Below are 26501 nucleotides of genomic sequence, written 5' to 3' on the forward strand. Positions count from 1 at the left end.
CTAGGTGCACGTCTGTTTGATCTACGCCGAGATGGTCAGTATCACTATCCCTTGGTTTTGGAAATAGGTCTCAACGTTTAATCACACCGGGGACCCTACAGTCCCATCCACCCTTCTCCCCTTCCCCGCCAGCGCCTAGCGTCTCGTTTCGATGGCATACACCAGGCTCTCGTTATACAAATGCAAACGAGACCTACAATAAGACGATTTCTGGAAGACCCACGGAAAGATCCTCAAGAACATCCTCGCAAGAGCTATCTACTGATAGATACAACACCAGCGGTTGATCAATTATTCAAGAGCAGTCTATAAGAGGCTATAACTACGTCTCTGGAAAGTCTGCCAAGCTTTGGATTTATCTGATGAACGTTCTGTGACTGGATGATGGACTGGATGATGGACTGGATGATGGACTGGGTGATGGACTGGATGATGGACTGGATGATGGACTGGGGGTCCGGGGGATGATCTGGATCCTCGGCTGGAGCCCATGCGGACTGTTTGCGGATTGATCGTTGACAAGTGATCCCAGTCTTGACGGTACCTACGACAGGAGATGAAAGAGTGTTTAGATGTGCGGTGATCACTGACCGTCCGATGTTGCAGGCGAGTCGCTGGGGCCTATCCAGCGGACCGAGTCTTCTTTGAAGTAGATGTCTGGAATGATGTCGCTGGAACGGAGTACTTGCGTATGTAATCGAGCGCTTTTCGTGTGCTTTGAGGTTCCATGATTCAAGCGAATTACCTGTGATGAGCTCGGGTTTCCTTGAGTAAACGATCGCTGCTCCAATATCCAGAACTCTGCTGGAAGTGAAAGGTGCACGTCTAGGGCGTCGCTTCGCTCCCGTGACAATCACGTGTCGGACTCGGAAGATGCTCTAGCGTAACCGGTAAACTACTAAGCTACTACTAACTACTATTACTCACGGAGGCTCATTATTGCCCCACGAGATGATTTCTTTTCTTTTCTTTCCCTGTCCTTTCAATTTTTTTGGGATGAGCTCTAGTCCATGTGAAGCAATACCAAGAGCAGACCACCTAACACCCATCCATCATCGATGAAAACCCCAAGGTGGCTCGGACCTGGCCGCTTCCAACGAATAAACCTGAATCAGAGCCCGAGGCTATGATGTTTGGCTTGCGTGTTGGCCTGATACGCACTTCAAGGTTGGTTGGACCACAGACCCCCAAGGTTGATCTCAGCGGCTGTTGAAGCGTACCTTGATGCAGCAGGGATGCCAGGAAATAGCCTTCCACATTACCCATGGATCTGTACGATGACATCTTTCCCGGAAGTCTACGGTGTCACGACGATCATGGTCATGTGACTTGCCTTTGAGTTGGAGAGGGCCACGTGTATCGGGGAAACTGGCATTGTATCACGATCCCACCCAGGACAGAGATAGAGATTGGAAGACATGACGCACTCTGCCGCAGGGACATTATGACAGGCCGACCCTTGATTGATGAGCCGACACAGGATTCTGGTGTTTTTGTTCAAAAGCAGCCAAGAGACAAAATCGGTGCAAGTACAGGTTTAACATTGACAGCCTTTGAAAAAGTGAGGAGAACCAAGACAGGTTGATTTCCGGATCTATTAATATCGCCCATGACTCCATGGTCCTTAACTCCCTGATGAGTGACAAGTTAAACCCTCGGAACCTTTTGCCATGCAAACTACCGAAGACCAAGATTCTTGGTGCCCGCGTCAGGCAGAGACATCGACCGGGACATCACCAATGGCAGGTCTGGAACCATTAAGCGCTGGACTGCTCACTGCACGTCCCCCAGCGACTAAGCTGGGTTGGGCCTGGCGGCTCGTTCGGCTCCGTCCTTTCCGGAGACGAGAAGATTGCGAGTCCACGGAGGCTTGAGGGGGTTGCCAGACCGGATGTGCGCGGGCGCCAACGGTTGAGTCGACCTTTTTTTTTTTTTTTTTTCGAGTCGGTGGTTCGGTATGGATCCCGTATTGTGCAGGTACAACTCAATACTTATTTGATCCATTACCAGTCTTGAAGATGGAAGCGAGATCCTATCGTTCTAGTCATTCTACTGAGTCTACACTCTACTCAGCTTGAAGGGGTTCTCGAAAGATCAACCGGTAGTTACAACTTACTAGTGATTGTCTGCGACTCTGCGTTGTCAGCTCATCAACAGAGGCATTAGAGTGAGACCATTCTTCAAGAGTATGCGACAATACAAAAACACTTCAGGGAAGGGTTTTCCAATCAAGGTCGCTTTGCATCAAGGATTTGTAGTGTGACGCAGTCTATGCTCATGAAGTGTGCGTCCTCGAAGGCACAACGTGGTTTGTAGTTGTAGAGGTATTGGAGTCTGGAAGTGCGATGTACTTGTGCCGTAACAAAGCTGATGCGTCGAGCTCCGCACCTTGGCTCCTATCTCCCGACTGCTTTCGTCCTCTTGAACAGATCGTCGTTTTTGTCTGGATGGTTCCTTCGAATCACCTTTGATGCTGCGACAGTAGTAGTATGGACCCGTGGACTGTGGCCGTCGCCGATCCACGGATGGATGGGTGGATCGGTCTAGCGTAATGCTGAAGATGACATCAGCTCGGATAAAGGGGGGGGGGGGGGGGGGGATTGTATCATACTGTATCTTGTACAGTATTACTGTATTATGGAACATGGGAATATCGATCAGATCTGGTGACCTTGCAGCATGAACACATGGCGTCTGACATAGACAACCTTGGATAGAGTCACTGTACTAGTAGGATCATGGATTGACCTTGTTGACGAGTTCATAGCAGTCAAGGGTAGTGCTCGGAGTTTTCTGTTGTAGTCCACGAGGTCGCTGCGCAGCTGTTGTGCCTTAAACCCCTCTTGCATCCAGCAGTGCCATTTTTTTCCCATTGTGCCCCCGGTCGGGCCACCGCTTGAAAGTCTACTGGCCTCGACGAACGCAAATTTTAGCCTTTAGATCTGCTCCATCATCCTGCACGCCGTGGCTTGCAGAATGCAGTTCGGGAAGGCCATGAAAACTGGGAAATGTGCTCTGATTAGCTCACCACGACGCAGTCCAAGAGGTTCAAGCTGGGAGAAGGTTGCCGTTTCTGGAGCAGAGAGGTCGGTCTTCCTGGAGCCAAGGATTGGCAGCTCATATTGAAGCAGGCTGGGAGTATTCCATCCAGAAATGAGGGTTGGAGGGACCGCTAATTGATCGATCACGTAACCTTCGTTCCGCTCGAGTGATGAAGTGAATGCACCCCAGACTTTCTGACAGTTATACCGATTACCCGAACGAGACAAAGAAATACGATACAACATTCCACAATGCTTGACTATATACACCCAATTGTACATGATTCAGATTGTAGGGTCATAGGTGACCCTGTCCCAGCCTCCCAGCCTCCCAGGGGCCGCGATGAATTACATACAATAGCCAGTTATCTTATCTCATGAACATGTGTCTCACTCTACTCACTGGAGGACGCATGGCAGATAATCACTGAGCTACACTCCACAGACGCTCGAATCATGATCCACTTCTCATTTTGATTTGCAGTGACACATGAGCCATCATCCATAAAGGGGTCGCTTTAAACGCTTAGCGCTCAATTCTTGTATAACATAGATTACCACTATAGGAAAGCATGCGACGGTCTGGGTCGAGTTAAAGGGGGAAAGCAGTGCTTTCTCCTGACAGATGGAGCTACCTGTCAGGAACCCCCGGGACCCTTTCCATTTGAACTGCCTGTGACATTGAAGGACCGGACCCATCAAGCACGACCTGAACCCCGTGGAATGGATCAGGTCGATACGACCGTACCATGACTCCAGTGATCTCTGCTCGAAGGGGAAAGAGATTGCGTCTGGTACTGGCAGTGAGATTCATGGCTCGGACTATCTAGAGTAGCAGTTCTGGAGTAGGGAGTGAATACTGAATAGTATCACTTGACTCGGAGCACTACGACTCCGACAGCACTGTAGGATGAACTTGGATCACGTGATGATTCACGACCATCCGGTGCTGTTGACTTGAGCAAATTACTATGTGGCAGTGCCGCCTGAGTGGGCCGGTGGGTCCAGAGACAGCCGGGCGTGATGCGGTACGGTATGACTATGCCGTATGGTCAATGGTGGTATGCTGGATTCAGATTGACTCCCTTTTCAAAGACAGCTTCGACCGCCGAGACCATTCCCACCGGTTTGCCACAGATTGGGTTTGTTATTGGTGAACCATCAAGACTTCTGGGCTCTGGACTCTTGCAGTCTTCCATAATACTGATTGGTGAAGTCGGACGGGTGATGTACAGACTACCAGCAGACAATAGATGAATGGAAGCACCTTGGAACGGTCGCTGACTCGCAGACGCTCTGAGAATGCATCCGAACGGAGACTGGAAGAGCATGAACCGATATACAGCATCTGAGAATACAGATAAAGCGACTCTACCCATGACTCGGAGTCTCCTGTGGCATGCCGACTCGGCAAATACCACTACTACATGAGTCTACTACTGCTACCACCAGACTTTGAGGATTCCTACCGAGACTTCCACCTCGCAAGCTCCTTTTTAGGGTTAGACTCTCCTCACACAACTGCGTCGGGAATCGGGACTGTTGCATGAAAGGTGAATGCGCTTTCTTCCCAACTGACTTTCCTTTGTGCTGAGGTCATGCCGCTCCAACTCAACCAGACTTCCGCCACACCCGATCCAGCCAGGGCCCATGCGATTCCATTTGTCTGCTTGCGGCGTTGATGCGCCACCGGGGACCGGGAAGCTGGCCAGTCGATGCCGTAATCAATGTTCAGTACCATGTACATACATCACGGACTCGGTAATGCAGAATTCAAGAATCCGCGCGAGACGGCCAAGCCAGGTCAATGGTCCTGATCCATTCTATGAATCATCGTCAGCTCAGCAGCTGTACCGATGATTACCATCGCAAGATCTGGTGAGTCGTGACTCGTGAGTGGTCTGCTGGAGCCTGGCCGATGAAATACGGAGGATACTCGGATACCAGGACACTCAGGCTCGTCCCTAATGTACAATTGTATGTACATACATCAAACTCCATCCTCTTTGTATTCTTGTATTGAGCGCTTAGCTTCAGGGCTGAGAGGCTAGGAACAGACAGCTCAGCCTGCAGTCGCCAAACCCCAAAACCTGGTGCAATACTGCAATACACCTCAGTAATACTGACACAACATCCCCCCTCCATCTATGATGTTGCCTTGTGCGTCGTGGACCTCACGACTGCTACTCTCCTTTGCCCTCTGCGTGGATCTCATACACTCCTCCCCTTAACCCAGCCTAACCCCTCACGCGGCCCTTCTCTTGACCACGTTCCCTGCCTGGCACCTCTTTCGATTATCTCCTTCCCCATGATTTATTACATATGCATGTCGTCGACAGCCCCCCAATAATTCGACTCCGCCAACTAATCCTGTCCCAGCCCGACGAGTCTAAATCTTCCGCCCCTCCCCCCCCCAAACTGTGAACGTACTACCGCCGATCTCCAACTCTGCGCATAATCTCAACGTTCAACCTTCCTTCCTCCATCTTCGCCATCCCCTCACAAGCTTTCCAGCGTCTCCCACTTTCGCTTTCGCCCTCATCAGGGCTGCAGACCTCTGCTCTCGCTCCCTCCCCTTCCCTCCGCCTCCGTTCTCTAGCTGATCATGCGATTTTCGGTCTCGCACTGGCTGGCAGCGAGCGTCTTCGCTTTCAGTCTCGCTCCGCCCGTGGCCGCGGAACGGTTATTACAATCTCACGCCCTCATCCCGTGTTCCAATGACGGAATCATCTCGGTCAACCACTTCGATATTGTCTTCACTCCCAGCAACAATAGTGCTCTGGTGAGCTTCGACGGGCAAGCCAACTACGCCGGCAATGTCTACATTGATATCGCTCTCTACGTCTACGGGTACAAGGCTGCCACGAAGAACCTCAACCCATGTGCCTTGAACGTCGACGCCCTCTGTCCATTACGGAAGGATACGGCCTTGAAGATCACCAACGTGCCGCTGAATCTTGACGGAGTTGATCTATCCATCATCCCAGGTGAGTCTGACTCCCGGTTGTTGCACAACCCCCCGTCCATTTGCCAATCCGTTTTGCCTTTAATCTCTCTTTCTCTCTCTCTTTTTTTTTTTTCTTTTCCCCTTTTGATTTTTCTCGCTGGTCCACGTGCGTCCTCGACCGCTCGAGCTCGCACGGGCTGGTATGCACTGTGCAGTCGGTGCAGCCATTTTTCCCGCGTTCCCATCTTTTAACTTCCCTTTTCGGGTCTTGCCGAGCTATCCGTCCCTTGCTTGAGAATGACGCAGCGACTGACTCTGGAGGGGGTACGGGTTTACCCACCCTTTGATCAATATAGGTATCGCATACACTATGCCTGACCTGGACGCGGTGGTGCGATTACAGATCATCAATTCCGATACTGGCAAAAAGGTGACGTGTGTGGAGGCCCAAGTGAACAATGGCGTGACGGTGGATCAAGCGGGCGTGGCCTGGTCGATGGCCGTTCTCATCGGCATTGGACTTTTCACCTCGGTCGTCTTGTCGATTCTCGGCCGCGGCAATCTCGCAAGTCATGTCGCCTTCCGTACTTTGCTGTTCCTCAGCTTTATGCAAATTCAAGCGATCTGGGGATTGACGGCAATCAAGCATCGGCCGCTGGTGCAATCATGGACGCAAATCTGGCAGTGGACGATGGGGTTGGTGGGTGCTCGGGCTTTGCAGACAATCGCGACATGGTTCCAGCGTTCCACAGGCGGTACTCCGTCCAAGATTCTGGCCCAATTGAATGAGTACTCGGTGATTATGCAGAAGCGTTCGATGGTGGCCCGGTCGCTGGTCGCTCGGGCTACCGACTTGACGAAAAATGGGGGTGAAGTCGAAGTTTCGGGCATCGAGCGCGTGGGGATTCGCATCAATATCGAACCGTCCAACATTTTCATGACGAGTTACCTCTTCTTCTACTTTGTGACCGTTGTGTTCCTCTTGGTGGTTCTGGCCCTCAAACTGGTCCTTCCCCGATTGAAGAAGACTGCCTTGCGAGAGAAGCCGGAGCGGACCGTGACAAACACGTCAGATTGGAAGGACTTTATGCGTGGTCATCTCTATTGGATGGCCGCTCTCGGATATTCTCAGCTGTGTTGCCTCGGTCTGTGGGAACTTGTTCATCAGGATTCCGCCGCAGAGATCGTTTTGGCGATCTGCATGTGGCTCACCATGACCGCGGTTCTATGCTGGGCGATGTTCAAGGTCTTCCAGCGTGCTCGACTTTCTCGAACACTGCGACAGGACCCTGCCTACACGCTCTACTCCGACCCGGTCTGCTTAACGCGGTGGGGCATTTTGTATGTGAACTACCGGGCACGTACCTTCTGGTTCATGGTGCCGATGTTCCTCTACACCTTAGTCAAGGGAGCCACCATCGCGTTCGGTCAGTCGAGCCCTCTGGCCCAGGCCATTGTGCTCCTGATTGTTGAGATTGCCTTCCTCGTCGCCACAGCTGCGATTCGACCGTTCATGAGCAAGACAGCCAATATCTTTGCCATCACTACCGCCGCCATCAACTTCCTCAATGCCATCTTCTTCCTCTTCTTCACTGAAGTATTTGGCCTACCCATGCTGGTCAGCGGTGTTATGGAGGTCATCTTCTTCATCCTCAATGCGCTCTTCATGCTCGCCCTCCTCGTTTACTTCCTGATGGTGTTCTACAATGTGATCACCCTGAAAGAACCCACTGTGAAATATACCACGCTGCCGCAAGACCGATCCTCCACCGTCCTCACCGAGGATCGTCGGATCACTGAACTGGAACCTTTGGAGAAGAATCTGGCGGTTGAGGACGGTCATGCGGTCTCGCAAGGGAACGAGTGGCAGCCCGCGTCATCACGATCGGCTTCCAACGACGATATCACACCAGCACCACACCAAGGATTGACGGGCTCTTCCCAGCCCACACTTCCTTCCGTTTCAACAAGTGGCTCGGATACGTCCGTACCACAAGCATACACGAAACCTCACTCCGAAGAGCGTATAGTCTAGAATCTTGCGCGTTGATCGAATCTTTTCTCTCCCTGTCCTCCTAATCACCCGCCTCACTATCCTTCACTTCGCGATCTACCTCTTCCTCACCTATACACACACCCGAGTCAGTCCTGGGACGAGTCCCCTCGGTTCTCCCTTTTCCTCGGCCACCTTTGCCCCCCCTTTTTTTTCTCCCCTACTGCTCCTCCTACCAGCCCCCTCTACTCTTTCCTCCTCTTGCTTCGCATTCCTTTGTTGAAAGAGAGAGACACATACAAACTTGGCGTTCTTGGATACATCGGCACACTGGCGTCGGGCTTCTTATTCATTCCTTTTTCCAAGTTCCTATCCCACCAGCTTGTACATATGGGCTTCTGGCGTTTCTCCTTCCCTTCTTGCGTTGCTATCTGGCTGTCTTTATTTCTCTCGCGCCGCCCTAGTTTCCAGACCATCTGCATAGCTTCTCGCTATCGGTCACGCGCATGTCTTTCGCCTCTTTAATGATATTAGACATCACCCTCTCTCGATATCTAGCTTGAGAGAACCACCTTTCCGGGGGTCAGGCTTGCTTTATCGAGAATGTGGGGAAAGTTTCTCGAAATGAACCTGAGAATCTAGCCTCCTTGAATGTGGAGAGCAAATCCAACGCTTTGTCGTGCAGTGTGCAAGTAAAGCGAATCCGTTGCAGATCATCCTTTCGTCGGGTTTTCATTAGACATTAAATAGTATCTGAGTAAGTAGTAAGTACATACAGGCATCATCACTTGAAGTCGGGTAATTAGTCTAGAACATGGGGTTTTGCAAGGACGAACCACGTTCTTGTGTGGACGACGTACCCAACTCTCCAAACACCGTAGACGTAGGTTCGTTCGCGTCAATTTGCGACATTGGAGTCACAGTGTGATCCATCACACTCAGACATCATGACCATGACCCAGTTCGATCGGTACCTTCCGAATCCCTCACACCTGTCGGACAACCCTCCTCAACCTCGATGCACACATCCGCGGCATCAACAAGACTGACCTCCCTCGCATTAACCGAACCGAGCTTCTCTTGAACAAGCACCTCCTCCTCCCCTTCCTCCTCCGACCTATCATCCTTCTTCTCCCCCGTCGACACAAACCTCCACGCACTCCTCATCAAACAATACAGCCAGAACAGATTCAGACTCTGCAGCAGCGCCAGAAGCGCAAACGTGATGAGATTCGAGATCCAGCATTTATACTGCTGCGTCTCCCAGTCTAGCTCGTAGGGTCCGACGGTGCGGAACTCGGTCAGGATGGAGTAGAGAATGCGGAGGTTGACGTAGTGGCGTAAGTAGATCCATGTGGCTACGTTGAGGGCGTACAGGGGGATGACGAGTTCCGAGTCGATGTAGTGGAAGGATTTGGAGATCTAGTTCGGCGTGTGAGTTTGATCAGTAAGGGAACCTGTTTTATTTTATTTTATTTTTTTTTTTTTTTTCAAATTTGGGGGTAAGGGAGCTGGGGCTGGAGGTGGAGGAAGGGGATGATGAGGTGAAGTTGGGGGGTGGCTCACCGCGAGGAAAAAGTCACTGATATCATGGGTGATGTAGATCGCGATCCCAATATACGTGAAATGGAACCGATAGCTCAGTCCGATCAACGCCAAGGTGACAATATGATGGGCCACCAATTCTTTGAAATCCTTCCTGCGCGCCTCCATCCCCAATATCATCACCAGCGCCTGCTGCGCCCAGTACGCCGCCTCGAACAAATAGTAGAATTTAAACACCGCCTCGTGTGTTCGATGCGGAAACCCCTCGTACATCCCGGGCGTGTGAAAGTACCAGACTGGCGTGCGGCGCATCACATAGAGACCCATGGGCCCTGAAAAGCCAAAGTAAATGGCCGTGTACGCTTGTTCCATGAAGCGGAGTTGTTTGGCGCGCTTGATCCCTAAGGCGCGCGCGAGAGGTCGGAGGAGCTCTTGCATGATGAATTCACGGGTAAATGTGAGGACGATGGTGTAGAAGGCGACGAACGCGATGTCCCAGAGACCTTTGCCATATTGTATGGGGAGGTTGTTGTGGTCAGGCCTATTGTCGAGGGAGCTGATGCTGTCACTATCCGTCGGGTCTTGCGCGTACGAGAGGAATATCAAGTGGTGGACGATATTGGACTCGGTTGGGTCGAGGGCGTACAGCGAAGCGATGGCGACTAGGAGGAGTAGCGGAATCGACCAGGTGTGTTTGATGGCGCGTCTTTTGAGGCGCCGCAGGAATGAGCGTGGCTTTTTGGAGCATACCCGACTCTGTATATGTTCCTTTTTTAAGGTCTCGGAAGAATTTGGGCCGCTGGATGTTGGATGCGTTGAAGTTCTGGCTTTGCGCTGGCGAGTTGAGCCCCCATCGGTGGAGGTCATTGGCGTTGAATGAGTGGTGGCTGACATGTTGTATAGATGAATTGGGTTGGGTCGGACAGCAGCGGGCAACCTTCAACGAGCCGCGGAGACAGTCATGTCACGATGGACATGGAGATACACTCAAACGAAAGTCAATTCAAAGACATGAAGAAGAAGAAGAGAAGACCACAGAATGTCAGCAGTCAGCAGTCAGCAGTCAGCAAATCTGATCGTGTTCGACACGCGATCTGACCAGTTGCGCATCCACTCGCTCCGCCATCCCCTTTGGGGTTAGTCGTGGGGAAGTAGGGGGTCCGTGTGTTTTGGATGATAACTGCACCAACAGGCATGTACACTTGTACATGGAAGAAGAGGATGAATTCGGTAGATGGGATCTGTCAGTGTTATCTGAAAACTGCCCGTTGGGAAACAAACGACAGCGCACTGAGTGATATTTACTGGTACAGTAGTTCGTGATTGAGTTTGTGGCTGCCTTGAAAAATCCAAGACACACCTTATCTGATCGAGGGACGCGTGCCTGGATCGGCTGCCCCCGGAATGCGGCTGTCGAGCATCAACATGGGGTCAAGAAGGATCCTGGAAGCAGCAGTGGTCGATTACCATTACTATTCTCTAATCATGTCGATCTGTTCACGGGTTATTTTTCGATCTATAAGGTGTGGGAACCGGCACATTGAACTTAACACTGAGTTCGTTAGAGCCTTACGAAGTCTCGTGCGCTCCTCTTGTAGTGTGCTAGTAAATGCCGATGCATCACACAATGTCCCCGTGCGGCGGTACCTTGATCAAGTAATAGTCAAAAACCCTGATTTGATCAGCGGACCCGTTTGACTTCCAGGGAGCCTTTTGGGCAGTCCTCTAGACAGTCAATACCCTCTCGTTGAGCTTGATTACAATCAACGTTTTTTTTTTTCGTTTATTTCAAGGGGGCTGTCGTAGGTTGAAGAATGCTGGAATCTGTCAGCTGCTAGGGCCAGCTTCCAGTTGAGAGTTTTCATATCCTTGTCCTTGTTGGGAAGTGGCCACAATAGGTGCAGCATCACCATGTGTGAGAGAGATGAGGTGTGAGATTGCTACGGGGGAGAGATTCTATCTAGGCTATGGACTGCGGTGAGTTGAGAGTATCACATGCCATACAAACTGCCCTCTACAGGTATTCCCTCTTCTCTTTGATTTCGAGATTAGGATTTATCACCACCTGCACATGAACATGATGATGTTTCTGCCAGTCAATAGCTTTGATCAAATGGCCCATCTATTTCTCATCTATCATCCTTCTCGCTTCTCGGGGGTCCCCCTCCGATACCGACAGCATAGCCCCCCTAACCTCCCGTCACCACGTTTCAATTATCCTCTCTCATCAATTTCATAATGATTCGGTGATCTGGCCTCTTCATGTCCTCCCAAAATTGGTATACTTGGTACATATGTCATATACCGGGGATAGTCGGTCCCCGAATATCCCCATAGAACATGTACGACTGGCACTGCCAGTCAACGCAGCACGCGCTTTGAGATCACGACCGAAGTACCTGCAGGAGGGTCAGCGCTCGTTCATCGCGAAGATAGCTTCTAAATGTTCTATAGTTGAGACTGGACCATCGCTTCCGTGTCAGAATACTTCGTCTCATAGCGCCGAATCAATGGAAGGTTACCTAGCGTCTGGCATGTGTACTTTGATGTCAGCAATCGCTCACCTGCATCTTCTTAGACACGCGGAGATTGTCCAAGGATTAGTGTCCCTGACGGACGACAATCCAAAGCCAAAGTTCTTAGAATGTGTCTACAGCTTACATGTTGTGAATGAGAGCACGATTTTCGGGCGCGTGGCTAGACTCAAAATGGACAGAGAGACTAGGTATGCAAGCAAGGTGACGTCCGTATCTCTCGATTTCCTTTTCTGCGTGGTTCTACCGGTTAATGCATCGACGGTCGATAACATCTCATTTATCGGGATTTAAAAGATTATGAGACACTGAAAGGCGCTGAAACTAGCTGTTGCTTCATTACATTGGAATTTCCATTACCAAATTGTATCCTTGAAACGAAATCTTCAAAGTGATCTAGCGCAGGATCCGACGGCCAGTATCACACGCCCTTACTGTGTCCATTCAATTAAAGGAATCCAAGCGAATTGCCATGGCACTAGCAGCTGTACTGCCGGATGATCAAGACGCGAGACATTTGATTTACGAAGCAGCTTCTGGAGCTCCCACGGCCCAACGGTCAATTCAAGATAGCGGTTATATGATACAGCAAGAACAGATGGATCTTGATTTGTTCTGCGGAAAAGGCCCAGACTTCCTAGACGGTATCTTTGACCAACCTCTAGCTCTTTGTCAGATATGGCAGCTGGTGCCGGGCCCATGACTTCTTTGGGAAACCTGAGAGTGATTCATCTAGCTCTGCAAAGGTCACGGATCACCGAGAATACGCCCCCAGCTATGTATATTTGAGGTATAAAATCAAATACGATACGGCGATAGTGACAAGATCTCCAGAAAATGTATCCAGTGTGACTGGGGTAAGGACCAGGACTTTTCGCTCGAGTCATCACCAAGCTGGTGATAAGTCGACTGTCTCGGGACGGAATCCAACGAGCTGGGCGCAATGCAATGGCCGCGGCGTCTCAATGGGGGCAACGAACACATTTCGAACCCGAGAGTTGCCCTCGGCGGAAAAAGCCGCTCACCAAGGTCTCTGACGTGACTGTTGCATCTTCTTGCGTCATTGTGAATGGAGAAGGAGCTATTCCCCAGTCACCACTGAGTGATTTGCTGCGAAAGACACTGCTCTTTTGACCATTCAAGTTTGAAGTGGAGTGCGCATCGAGAATCGAGTATCACACGGCAATCCACGAAGTTGAAGCTGCGTTGAGTATCCCGCAAGAACTATGATAAATTCCACCGGGTAATAGATTCTCTACAGATTTCCAAATGACGTCCTTCAAATGCCTCGTCCATGATCAAGACCAAAGTTACAATATACAAGAGGCAATAGAGCATCTCCGCCGTTCTCATGCTTCGTGCATCGGACGGCCCGGGCCCCTCGGAACAACTGATGCACATTACCATATGTGGTACTGCTTTGATTGTTCCTCCTCTGATCTAAAAGGTCACCGAAGCTTGAATTCTGACCGGGCAATGTGGCAACATCTTCATGCCAAACACGAAAACATTGTAAACTGCATGACTACGATCTCCGGTTGAAGGGGCCGCTAGATGAATACGGCGAAATAGATAATCCTCGTCAATAGAGACAAGGATTTAGAGCGACAAGATTCTGGACCCTATACCGATGTGTTTGTAGAATTAACAGAAACTCTTCATGTGAGAATCTTCGCCATTTTATTAGTCTAGAGTGGTAGTGTAGTATGCCGATACTCGAGCGACTGAAACCCCCCTCCCCCTTGCTCGGAGTGAATTCTCCATGCAGAGTCCACGAACAAACTATACATTTTCTGTGTCCCCCTCGTACTAAAGTAGATAGGACCATGCAGCCCTCCAGCTGTCATTGAAGAGTCTCGGCCGCCTCCGTCCCCACCAAGTCTACACCTACACGCACATGGACCCTGCGACCCAAGGCGGCTTGGCGGCTGCCTGGTGGAGTTGGCTTAGGAAGGGTGTAGTAAGGTGGTATTGTTTTGGCGGGACGGGGCGGTGATCCCCGTTCTGGACGAGGTAAAAGTACTGCGTGTAGTAGTTTAGAGCTGATGCTTTAGGGCGCTTACGTCCGCTTGGATGATTCAGTGGGGGAATGTTGTTGGGGCCATAGCTCAGTCGAAACCCACAAGGAGCCTAGGAGGAGACACTGGTATGAAACAGTGAAAGGGCGTGAGTACCAGCGTTGAACGTAGCTCTTTTTATACAACGCGTTTGAGAAATATCCTCTCATCCTGCGGTCCCATGAAAGCTTTTGAGAATCTGGAAACTGCAGAAACACGTTGCCTCTGGAGAAAGAAAAAGGATAGGGTCACTCGCGTATAGGACGTGCGTCTCAAGGAATGTGGGACAAGTGTTTCGATGCGCTGGCATACACGACTCTCCTACATCAAACTGAAGTCCATCGGAGGCGAGAGTACAAATCCCTGGGACTGAGTTCCAGGGTAAATAGAGGTGCTCAAGGGAGTAACTTCGTACCTGATACAGCAGCACCGGAGACCAGACCACATGACGATGGCTATTGTTCGAGACCGTTGGCTGTTATGTTATTGAGGTGCTGTGGTACTGCAGCAATAGAAATGATAACGTTGGTACTGTGGACCTCTTTCCTATCCCCATCTCCTACCCGTCCAGTCGTAGTCGGTACAGCCGTCGGCATCTGCACGCTTATCTGGTCGCGATGGAGGTCACGGGGTCCGACCTCTGCGGGGCCCGAGGGGAACGGAAAAGAAGGGGGGGGGGGGGGGGGCGAAATCAATCATATCATCTCACTCGTCCGAGCTATGTAGTTCCTCACAGATGACAAGGTCTCTTGGAGAGAAGTCAATTATTCGAGGAACTGGAGTGATCCGGTGGGCTTTGCGCTTAGGCGCGACCGTTATCTTGTTGGGCCTCATGGTGAGGGTTGAGGGGACATCAGGCAGGTCTGAGCTAGGCAGTGGGAGAGTAGGGATACATGGCATCGCTGTACTTACTGGACCTGGTGGATTATCTCGTCAATCTTCCCTCTAACTGATTGATCATGTCCTACCCCCGGGGCATCGGATCCATTAATTTGCAGTCTGCACTCTGCACTCTGCAGGACTGATCTTTAGTCTTCTGTTTCTGAAGAAATTGGGTCTGCACTCTCAGATTCTGCACTGATTGGTCTTTGGGTATCGTCTCCACCTTGACATCTTTGAGCATCCAAGTGGAGACGAGCAAGTGGCCGATCACTGGGGAGAGATACACTCGATTGTGGAGAGCTCGGCAGGGCTCCACACGAGTATGGGGTTACACTCACCCATCGGATGTGCTGGTGCTTCGAGGCTGAGCCGAGTCGATGATGAAAGGGCGTCCCGCCCCGGTCATCATCGCATCGGGGCCGTCAGGCTGCCACGGACCAGAAAATCCGCCCACCCTTGGGGTGAGATAAGAAGATCAATGGCGCAAAAATTGGCACACCGGCATCCCTCGGCGGAGGCGAGGTCGAGTCACGACCGAGCACGACAAGGACACGGGCAGATCGGACCTGAATCTCCGATCATGTTTGTCGGGTGGAAGATTGGTTGGTGAATGTTGTTGAGGTGATCACAACTTGCAGGATCAAGCCTCAGGAAGTGGCATGTCATGATTACCACCACATGGGCACGTGAACTTGGCGATCGCCACTCAATCATCGACGATCGAGTGGTCTGTGTCCAGTTGGTAGTCCATCTGCTCCGTCGAACACCATCTGCCCTGCGATGGCACCGTGTCTCGTGCCTGCTATGCTGTAATTGTCAACCCAGGCGGAGTGCCATGAGATGCTCCCCATCTTCAAATGCCAGAGTGCCATCGTATAGCCTCCATGGAGGGGGGCTATACGACTTGTACAGCCGTACAGCCGTACAGTTCGAGTGAATTTATCGGCCCATTTGATGGCCTCGCTGTTGCCAAGCGAATGCCAAGGAAACTAGACTCTTGGAAGCCAAAGCCAAAACCCCGCTTCCGGCCAGCGTGACTGTTCTTCCTCCTCCTTCCGCAGCGACAAGAGTTGAGAGGAATAAACAGCTGACAGCGTGGAACCTGGAAAAAGCAAAAAAAACAGGCCGAGAAAACACATATCAAACATAAAATCGAAAAGCGTCTCTCTTTCCCTCCTCCGAGGATACATTGAAATACCCTTTTTCCACTGTGGCTCGCGAGGCCTGTCACGAGCGGTCCCTCTCCAGGAAGAATCCCGCTCGGTCCATCCTCTTCCAACCAACCTCCCCGGACATTCTCTCATCGGCTGGACCCGACGTTGACGCTCGGCTACTCTCGCCAGTGCGTCCAAGTATCGGTGCATCAACTGCCTCCACTGCAGCCAAGTGCAGGACAGCTTCCCCCTTCTCGGGATGTTGGCAGGGTTGGCACATCCCCTTTCGGCAGCTCGCTGGAGGAGCGGAAACCCCATTCACGACCGTCATAGGATGGAATCCCCTCAATGCTCCCTGAGAGTGACTCAAGATTCGACTGTGAAGCCGTCCAGAGGGAACCTCCGCCCAATCATACGATGGTCTCTCCTCCTCCAGTCAATCTCACCCATGGGACCATGTCGATCGTCGATTTGCCTTCGGCAAGTCGCTACCGTCCTCAAGTCAGGTGTACCGCGAACTGTCCCTACGAGACCACTGTGGGATAAGTCACCGACACCTGAAACTACTTTACTACTCGACGGCCGACCTACTAGTCGCTGAGCTTCTGTAGAGTAACATTAATCCCTGTAGCGGCAGTACTGTAGGACTAATCCTTGGTACCGCCCAATTGAGTAACTGTCGCCCCTCCTTCGATTGTGAGCCTTGACAACTGAACCCATTTGGATTTGGATCCCTCCCCGCCCAAGGACAATTAAATTAAACTAAATTCAAATTGAACGATTGCTCGAATTAGTGAGAATGGCCAGATTCAGTGTAGCTGACGCCAGAGATCCGCTCCACCACTCACGTCTGCCTCTCTCTCTCGCTCTCTGCTATGAACGTCTCTCATTGCTCGCTCTGCTCGTTGGACCCTGGACGGATTAAAAGGGCCTGGAGTCGGTCACTTCTGGTGTTGAAAAGTTATTTCCGATTCCACAGTCCTCGTCTGACGTTCAATCCTCCCAACTGCACTCTCTTCACCTGTCTCACAGTCCTTGTGTTCCCCCCCCCCCCCCCCCCATCTCCCACTGCTTCCGTCCGATCGTGTTCAGTCTCTCTCCTTTCTAGTCTGATTGTCAATTCTCGTGACACTGATTCCCAGCACCGCCCATCAGGGTCTATACCATCTCATCACCATCACCCTTACTACCACCTTCTGCTACGAACGATAACAGCAAATAAACAATTAAAAAGTAAGAAAAAGAAGAAGAAGAAAGAAAAAAATCAAAGCTTGCCGAGTCGCAGGAAGCCAAGAGCTCCCAAGACAAGTCGAGACAATGGCCTCCACCTGCAGCACCCCACGCAGTCCGAGTCTGGTCAGCAACCCCTTCAAGTCAACCTCCCCCAAATCTTCGGCGTGGTTATCGCTCTTGAAGCGCAGTGGTCAGCATCTACGCCGGTCGAGCAAAGACAACGGTCATTCTACGGGCACACGGAGTTTGTCAACCTCCCCGACCGACAAGGCCAGTCCGCCACAACATGTCGAAAGTGCGCCGCAATCACCTCAACAGGGCCGCTCGATGAGCATCTCGCCGCCACGGACCTTGCCCGTGGTCACGGACCCCCCCGTATCCATCTTGAAGAAGAGCAACGCCTTTGATTTAGACTCGATCATCTGGGACGACTCGGTGAGAGATCGACAAAACATGAAGTCCTCGGTCGATCTCGACGATGCGATTGCCCGCCTCCTCGCTGCGGGCTCCTCCAAACCCTCCAAGAGCTTCTGTTTGACGAATGTTGAGATTGCCGGGATCTGCTCATCCGTACGCAACATCCTCCTCTCACAGCCTATCTTACTGGAAGTGAACGCTCCCATTCAAATTGTCGGCGACTTGCACGGCCAATTCCCTGACCTCCTACGTCTCTTCGACACCTGTGGCTACCCGCCCACCACCAATTACCTCTTTCTGGGCGACTACGTGGATCGCGGCAAGCAGAGTCTCGAAACCATGATGATGTTGCTGTGCTTCAAACTCAAATATCCCGAAAACTTCTTCATCCTCCGAGGCAACCACGAATGCGCAAACATCACCCGGATCTACGGCTTCCACGACGAATGCAAGCGTCGATGCAATATCAAAGTCTGGAAGACATTCACCGACGTGTTTAACTGTCTGCCCATTGCGGCGATCGTCGCGGAAAAGATCTTTTGCGTTCACGGAGGCTTATCCCCTAACCTGACAGACATGGATGATATCCGCAAGATCTCGCGGCCCGTCGAAGTCCCCGAGTACGGCCTATTGAATGATCTGCTCTGGAGTGACCCGGCGAATATTCGAGACTGGGGTCCGAATGACGACCGAGGTGTCAGTTGGTGTTTTGGCAAGCAGCCGATTGTCAATTTCTTGAAGCATCACAATCTCGACCTGGTCTGTCGATCGCATATGGTGGTCGAGGGGGGATATGAGTTTTTTGGTAACAAGTCGTTAGTCACGATATTTTCCGCTCCAAACGTCAGTTTCTCCATCTCATCCGTCTCTTGGGCTCTTGCCACTTTCACTCCTTTGGTCTTTCCACTTTTGGTTCATTCCCATTTTCTGTTTCAAGAGATCTACGACTCTTCGTGCCCGCAACTGAGAATTGGTGACGTCACTACCCGATGAGCTGGGGGAACAGCACGCTGATGATTGGTTCTGCAGTACTGCGGGGAATTCGACAATTGTGGCGCCAGCATGTCCGTCTCGGCGGATCTGATGTGCAACTTCAATTTACTCCGACCGTTTGACCAGAAGAAGGCGGATCGACAGATGCGGAAAGCGCGAGAGTCGACCAAGACGGAGAAAGCTTTGTAAGTTTTGAGCTCCGAGTTTGCGTCTGCGAGGCTTTTAGCAATTCGGTTTTTGGTCCACTTTCTTTCGGCACATGGAGCTAATCAGGTGTTTTTACAGGCTTCGCCAAGTCTCTTGGAACTGAGATGTGATCCGCCAAGTGCTATGTTTATCATGGTGCTGGCGCTAGCTGTGTACGAGGTGATGACTATTTCTTTCATGGTTTGTTTTTTTGATATATCTATCATTATTTATACCATCTCCATTCGAATTTCAAGGGGGCCGGGGCTTATCATCACGAGAGATGAGGGCGATTCTGGCTTGGTGTACGATTGCTTGCTTTGGACTTGGGAGTTTGCGGGGTTGAGCAAGTGTGGGGGCTCATGCATCTTTAATCACACATGCAGTGGACACTGGAGTCTGGACAGTGGATCACTGGTGAGTCGTGACTGAACATTGATCAAGGTTTACTGTATCTATCACCTATTTGGGCACTGGGCAGATTGAATGAAATCAACGAGTACACGAATACTTCACATTTGAGATATGAAATGATTAACTCGAGCTGGAGTCTCCTCGATATAGCCACACGGTCACACGGTCACACGGCACCCCTTCAGTGAGTGAGTCAATCAGGTACTTTTGCGAGATCGAAAGACTCGCTTGGACTTCTAATTTGACACGGGACTGTCGTAGAAAGCATTTGATAGCCACACCCTCACATATTATTTTCTTGTAGCTTACAGGTGAGGCTCTCTACCTACCCATGTGGTTCATTCCTTGGATCTTTTTTTTTTTTCAAACGTCCCCGGCCACTTGAAAAGGACAAAAGGGCGATTACATTCCCTCCTCTTATTATATGATCTGTTCACAAGGTAGGTGGTGATCTTGGGAACCCGGGCCTCTCTTGTCTGGCTCGAGAGAGGTCGAGCGCCACTCGTGACTCCATCCTACACTGACTCAAATGGAATAAAGATACCTTACACCTCTCGTCATTTCTAAAAGATCACAAGGTCCATCATAGACGACAGACCAGAGACAGGACACCAGGACAACAGAGGCATCTGGCAGTCGAATCTCGCAGTCCATACCTCATGACATTCCGTAACCGGGCTCAAAAGCATGAAATTGAAAACAGAAAACGCAAAGACGCGAAAACAGTATCCTCAACATCCCTTTTGAAAAAGCAAGACCAGAAATAACATGGGGTGCCTTCAAAGCGGAACCTCGTCCCTCAAGCAAATATCCCGGGCCTTCCACCGCCACCGCCCAGAGACGCACTAGGAGGATGATTCGTAGCATGCACATCCACGTGCAGTGTTGGCTGAAGGTCTTCCAGACACCGATGGTATCGATGTTGATGTTGATGTTGATGTTGATGTTGTTCGGTCGCGGACTGTGAGATTATCCTCGTTGATACAGGCAATTGGAAATGTTTTGTGACGTTGAGAAAGTCGCCTGAAAAGTCACCTACAGGCTCGTTGAGAATATTGACGGTTCGGCGCTCGCTATATAGGGTTATTTGGGCTGGATAGGAGAGAAAGTGTAACGAGTCGGGTGAGTGTTCTTGTTCTTGATGAGAGACGGAGAATGAGGAGGCTAGAAAAGATCAAAAAGACAAAGTCAACAAGGACAGCTTCTTCTCAGTCTAACGTGAGAGGCATTGCCGATTGAAGAGCAAAAGCCTGCCCCTCCCACAACAAAGTGTACAACATCTTATACATACCTCGTCTTCTGTCCTTCTCTGCCCGATCAAAACACGGAAACGAAGCCGAGCCCGATTCCAACCTCGACCTCGATATTGTCTCAGTATCCACCGCCAATAATACCGGCTGTCCCTGTCCATTGCCACTCTTACTCATCTCGTTCCCTCCACATCCACTTCCACTCGCGCGTCGACTCTTCTCTCTCAAATCCCACCTCCTCCTCGACGGCGGCGGGATGGATTCCTCGCTGGGCTTTTCCGCTCCGTTGAATCGGCCTCGTGACGCGATGCCTGCGCCCCAGCGAAGTCGAATCTCGTAACCTTCGCAGAGGACGCCGCGAGAAGTGCATCTTGAGCAGGCGGGGTGTGCTTCGTCGCATTGGATACGTTTGCGTTTGCAGGTCCAGCAGCCTTTGTGGGAGCGGTGGCGGTTGTTGGTGGCGGTTGTGCTAGTTGTGCCGGTGGTGCTGGATGTTGTTGAGTCTTTTCGTTGGATGTGGGGATGGGATGTTGAGGGTGGCATGTTGAGAGTAGAGAGTTGAGACCTGTCTTGGGGTACAGATTGGGTTCGTTCACTTCAGACTCTTTTTTGTTTGAGTGTGAGATGTGGATGGAAGTCGTAAAGAGTGTCTCTTTCCAATCTCTTTGACACGACTGGCAAGCAATGAAGAGTTGAAGTTGTTTTGAGCAATTTCACGTCTAGGTCGGTCGGTCTCTCGTGGGATAACTTCTTTTCTTCGTCTCGTCTCGACGAGCTCTTTCAGGATTCCCTTTCACTTCGAGTCCAAATTGCCCAAGAGGAAACAAAAAAGAAGGTGGAAGAGCTGTGACTGATCTACAGGAATTTATACACCCTCAAATACCTCGAATACAAATCCTCCATCTATGCAACCCCAAACCTCACTCGGAAGCAGGGCTCCCTCCCTTAATTGGCCGAACAAACGTCTCAGCCGCAATTAAATAGCGCGCTCTAGACCGTTTCTGGGGTAGCGGGAAACGGAACGTGTGAGCAAACTGAGCACCATATTGGGGATTGGAAAATGCCTCTTTGGTTGCACTTTTAGACCTTTTCTTTCTCGTCGGATATGGTATGTCACTATGTTATACCACGAGGCCATTGCGTCTACAGTCAAGAGGAAATCACTATATGGCAAGTGTCCAAGAGGGGGCTGCAGGTGCATGAGACTGTTCCGTCGTGTCGACGGTTATGCTGGTGTTTTTGGTCTCGTGGGAAAATGTTGCTCATGGTTACCTATACTGGACCGCGGGTGACTCCTGGTGGGAGAGGACCGGGCGATGAGATATATTTACCACGAAGTATAGAGTGCAAGCAGTCACGGTTTGCCATCATATGTTTAGATAACTTCTAGATGGGTATAGGTTAGTGTTTCTTGTGTCACTTAGGTATGTGTGAGCGTTGTGATCGGTGAAATACGACAAGCTTAGAGGCCTGCAGAAAAGGTCGATGACCCTGGGTTGGATGACTAGCTGCAGGGAGGTCTTGTAGTAAGGGTTCGAAGTCGGATAGGGTGTGCCGGGTGGAACGGATGGATGGGTATGATTTGAATTCCCGACCTTGACGATTGAATGTCTCAAGACGTGGAGAGTGAGTAATTGATAAGGTAGATCAGTTGAAGTGTTCTGTCAATCTACTCTCTGCTTCTGGATCGGTCCATGGTTAGGATCAAGGTCTACAGTAAGGAACTAGTTGATTTCAAATACCTACTGTGTTTGAGTCTCACGCCTTTGATACATGTGCCAAATATCCTAAGTTTATCTCAAATTGATTATCCGTTGCCCTTGGTGCCATAAACAAGCGAGTAGGATACAATGCTCTCGGTCACGAGTCTCCTTCATCTTGAAATCGATGTACCTTTTGTATGGAGGTAAATTGTGGGAGCTGCTCTATTTCTCCAACAGTGACTGAGCATCTCATATTCTAGCCAATATGTCTATCACTCGTTGAATGCGTACGAATCATACTGGACTCCGCTAGGAGATCATCGGGGGATCCTCGAAATACCAATCCAAATCACTGCAGGCTTGGGTTTGACGTGATCACTTCAAACACGGCTCTCATTGATTTGTGCGCCACCGATATATCAAGTTCTCAGAGAGGCAATTATGATGATGTAATACAGTTGATCCGAATGATTCGCCGGGTGTTGTCCATTAGTGAAAATGTTACCAGGACCGTTTCGGAGGGCGAGGGAAAGAATGGACGTCGTGATAAATCAGGACTTGGTCAAAGTCCGTTCACAGTCCAGTGCTCACACAAAAACCCTAGCCACCACGTGACTACACGGTCTTCTGTTTCGATTCACTCTTTTTTTTTTCATCTTTCCAACTTTCCGACATTGGTCGCCGAGAAGTGAAGACTAGCTTGTCTTTTCCAGTGACGACTGACATCGCAATTGATCATTTGGAATAGTTAGTCGGCATGAACGAAATTAGACCTGAACATTTTGCTTGACTATTTCTTCAAGATTCACCATTGAAAGCTCTATTGTTACAACTTCGATTTCATATTGACGTGGATCGCCTTAATATTCGAATAAGCGTCCAGCCCCGCCTGACCAAGCTCCCGACCAATACCGCTCTGCTTCACACCTCCAAACGGAATCCTCCAGTCACTGTCATTGCTGGAATTAATCCAGACCATCCCCGCCTGAATCTTCTTAGCGACACGGTGCGCGCGCGTCAAATTTGTCGTGAAGAGTGCACTTCCCAACCCATACGTGGTATCGTTGGCCATGTCAATCGCCTGTTCCTCCGTGGAAAAGCGCGCAATGACCACAAACGGTCCAAAGACCTCCTCCTGGTAGATGCGCATGCTCGGGGAGACATCGGTGAAAATGGTCGGTTCGACAAAGAATCCCTTGCCATCGCCAACACCCTTGTATGGTTTCCCGCCAAGGGTGAGGGTGGCTTTCTCGGACTTGCCAATATCGACGTAAGACATGATACGATCGAATTGCGCCTGGGTGACTTGGGGGCCCTGGAACGTCGATTCATCAAAGGGATCACCCACTTTGGAGACATTCTTCACCTGGGCTTTGAATGCAGCCAGGAACTTGTCGTAGATCGTATCTTGGACCAGAACACGGGAGGTGGCGGTGCAGATTTGGCCTTGGTTGTACATGATGCCGATATGGGCCCACTCGACAGCTTGCTCGAGATCCGCGTCATCAAAGACAATCAGAGGACTCTTGCCGCCTGTCTCGAGGGTAATGTTCTTGAGGTTCACACTGGCCATTTTCATGATGTGCTTGGCTGTGGCGGTGCTGCCGGTGAATGCGATCTTGTCCACGTCCAGGTGGGAGGCTAGAGCCGCGCCGGCGATGGCCCCGTGGCCATTGACAATGTTCACGACACCGGGAGGAAAGCCGGCTTCCACAATGAGATTTGCCAGGTACAGAATTGAGAGGGGCGTCTGCTCGGCGGGCTTCAAGACGACAGTATTGCCACAGGCAAGGGCAGGGCCCAGCTTCCAGGCGGCCATGGAGAGAGGAAAGTTCCATCTAGGATTTGTATGAACAGTCAGCGTCTGCCTTCGTTTGGGTTTCACACGGCTACGGCTTTACACCTGTGACTCGCGCCCCAGAGATGTCGTTGCAACGTACGGAATGATCTGACCACAAACGCCAATCGGTTCACGGACCGTATAAGCGAATTTATCCTGAGTGGTTCCCATGACTTGACCGAAGGTCTTGTCAGCGTATCCACTGTAATAGCGGATCGTCTCTGCCGTTTCCGTCAAGTCGTCGTCTCGCGACACGGTGTAGGGCTTTCCATTGTCGCAGGTCTCGATGGTGGCCAGCGTCTCGCGGTGATCCTCAATCAACTGCGCCAGGCGATTCATCAACTTGCCACGCTCAGTTCCCGGCAAATCACGCCAGCTGGAGTGGTTCAAGGCGGCGCGCGCAGCTTTGACGGCCTTGTCAACGTCTTGAGTGGAAGCTGCGTAGACCGATGTGATGGTCTTTGCGGTGCTGAGAGAAGAGTTTAGCTGGGCTTTTTATTTGTTTTTTTTTCCATTTGTAGCTTCCTCTGGCTCAACTTCGCATGCTTCACCTAGCATGATCCAAGTCTGACATGACAAAAATGAGGTCAACGACTTACGCCGGGTTGATCGTTGCAATCTTCTCGCCGTCAGAAGATTTGACCCATTCATTGTTGATAAACAAGCCGGTCGGTTGCGACCAGACGCGGCCGTTTGGCGCAGTCAACTGCACAGATAATGATGCCATATTATAGGTGAAAAGGGTGTGACCTTGGGGAGTCCTGTAGAATGGCACTTGGGATGTTCGGCAATCTAATTTTCAAAAGAATCCGAGCGATTGAATAAAACAATAGATGATAGTCACTGTCCTCGGGTCGGCGACATGCAGCTCAATTATGGAATTACATCCTGTCAAATGGCCATTGATAAACCTATCCGGCTGGACATGCCCGATGTGGAAATCTTGTATGCGATATGTGGGGAGAGATCCACGGGACAGTGGAGTTCAACAGAATGCATTGCATCCCTATGATTGTAATCAAGCGCGATACCCCACTAGGAAACTCCAGGCTTTACCACAATCAACCCGGATATCTTGAATTTGCAAGTCCCCGATCAAAATGGCTAGACCCGCGTCTACGCGGGGAAAGACTGATATTTTACGTACAATATTGGAAATCCCATGATGAAAGTTCCTCCGATATCTGGGGTCACCGACCACAGGATTGGTCGTGCAGGTGTCATGGATGAAGGTCTCAGCATCGGTGTCGGTACATTCGTACTTCCAAAGGGAGAGGCTTTGTAGTCATCTTGCAACTGTCGACATTTCAATCTCTGCCTCACGCTTTGGATCGTCGAACAGGCATCTGCGCGCTCCGTCAATTCGCCATGATGAGTGAGTGCCGTGTGAAAGCCTCGTGGAAACTGCGAGGCGGTCGATTTTCCTGCGGCGCAAAATGACACGCTAAGCCCGAAGTGGTAAGTCCACCCTTCGATAAGCACGCCGACATGGATGGCTGTTGCCGAAGATAAGCAGACTCAGTTCCGAAGGAATCACTGTCCCTTTTTCTTTTCGTTCTGACAAGTGCTGTGACACCCTTCTGCGCGTGTCCATCTCATCTACAGTAGATACAAGTCAATTCATACTATAACCAGTGTCACTTTCTCAGTTCACTATCTGTCTGGCTAGACACAAAAAAGCAAGGATGAGGGGCCGCACCATATGCATCATGCAACCTCAAGTTGACAATCACGTGGGTTTCCCCCGCGAAACTCAGATAAGCTTGGACGGTTGCCACTTGGCGTCTAATCGACGACGATAAGACACGCCGTGGATGATTGCACCGCTGGGTTCAAAGATAAGGAGGCAAGACGACTGAGATTCTCTCATCTTGTCTCCAGGTGTTGTCCGTGTTTCTGAGGCTGAAATACTTAGCTAATCATCCTCAGCCTGCGGATGGACATTCAGCGAAACGTGTGGGTCGACTTGCCCGATTGGGAATGTTGAGAACCCTTCAAGTCATGAAGACTGACGCCCCGGCGGCACACAGTCGACTCAAGGCGTCAAGCAAACGACTCATCTTCACACTCATGAATGATTGGCTGTCGACGCCGGACAAGAAAGGCTGTTCTTCATCGGATAGATTGGTACTGTAAACATCGAGCACGATTTAGAATGAAGCTAGACCGACCACGACCACGCACCCGAGATGCCGAAGCAAGAGGACAGGCGCATCCATTACATACCCATACCACCAATCAGACACTTGCCGCCGACAAGTTCCACTCAAGCGACAGGCGGACGAGCTCAAGAGTTCACCGAGTGGGCTGCG

The 26501-nt window shown here is 50.8% G+C and overlaps 5 protein-coding genes across 5 annotated transcripts; 2 read left to right on the forward strand and 3 right to left on the reverse strand.

Moving 5' to 3' along the window:
- Positions 1 to 5646: 5646 nt before the first annotated feature.
- N7539_005234 (transient receptor potential ion channel family protein) lies at positions 5647 to 8023 on the forward strand (the record flags this gene model as incomplete). The annotated part of the gene is made up of 2 exons (XM_056934836.1): positions 5647 to 6028; positions 6345 to 8023. The coding sequence occupies 2 exons, from the start codon at positions 5647 to 5649 to the stop codon at positions 8021 to 8023; spliced, it is 2061 nt and encodes a 686-aa protein (XP_056790030.1).
- A 903-nt stretch (positions 8024 to 8926) lies between these two features.
- N7539_005235 (uncharacterized protein) lies at positions 8927 to 10393 on the reverse strand (the record flags this gene model as incomplete). Its single annotated transcript, XM_056934837.1, has 2 exons — positions 8927 to 9403; positions 9548 to 10393. 2 exons carry the CDS (start codon positions 10391 to 10393, stop codon positions 8927 to 8929), a joined length of 1323 nt encoding a protein of 440 aa, XP_056790031.1.
- A 7077-nt stretch (positions 10394 to 17470) lies between these two features.
- Positions 17471 to 18985, forward strand: N7539_005236 (Serine/threonine-protein phosphatase PP-Z; the record flags this gene model as incomplete). Its single annotated transcript, XM_056934838.1, has 2 exons — positions 17471 to 18646; positions 18833 to 18985. The coding sequence occupies 2 exons, from the start codon at positions 17471 to 17473 to the stop codon at positions 18983 to 18985; spliced, it is 1329 nt and encodes a 442-aa protein (XP_056790032.1).
- A 1210-nt stretch (positions 18986 to 20195) lies between these two features.
- On the reverse strand, positions 20196 to 21189 carry N7539_005237 (Zn(II)2Cys6 transcription factor domain-containing protein; the record flags this gene model as incomplete). The annotated part of the gene is made up of 2 exons (XM_056934839.1): positions 20196 to 20560; positions 20688 to 21189. The coding sequence occupies 2 exons, from the start codon at positions 21187 to 21189 to the stop codon at positions 20196 to 20198; spliced, it is 867 nt and encodes a 288-aa protein (XP_056790033.1).
- A 1986-nt stretch (positions 21190 to 23175) lies between these two features.
- N7539_005238 (Aldehyde dehydrogenase) lies at positions 23176 to 24916 on the reverse strand (the record flags this gene model as incomplete). Its single annotated transcript, XM_056934840.1, has 3 exons — positions 23176 to 24187; positions 24290 to 24658; positions 24789 to 24916. The coding sequence occupies 3 exons, from the start codon at positions 24914 to 24916 to the stop codon at positions 23176 to 23178; spliced, it is 1509 nt and encodes a 502-aa protein (XP_056790034.1).
- Positions 24917 to 26501: the final 1585 nt, after the last annotated feature.

The sequence above is a fragment of the Penicillium diatomitis genome, assembly GCF_028827545.1.
Source record: "Penicillium diatomitis strain IBT 30728 chromosome Unknown utg000005l_segment0_segment0, whole genome shotgun sequence".
NCBI lineage: Eukaryota > Fungi > Ascomycota > Eurotiomycetes > Eurotiales > Aspergillaceae > Penicillium > Penicillium diatomitis.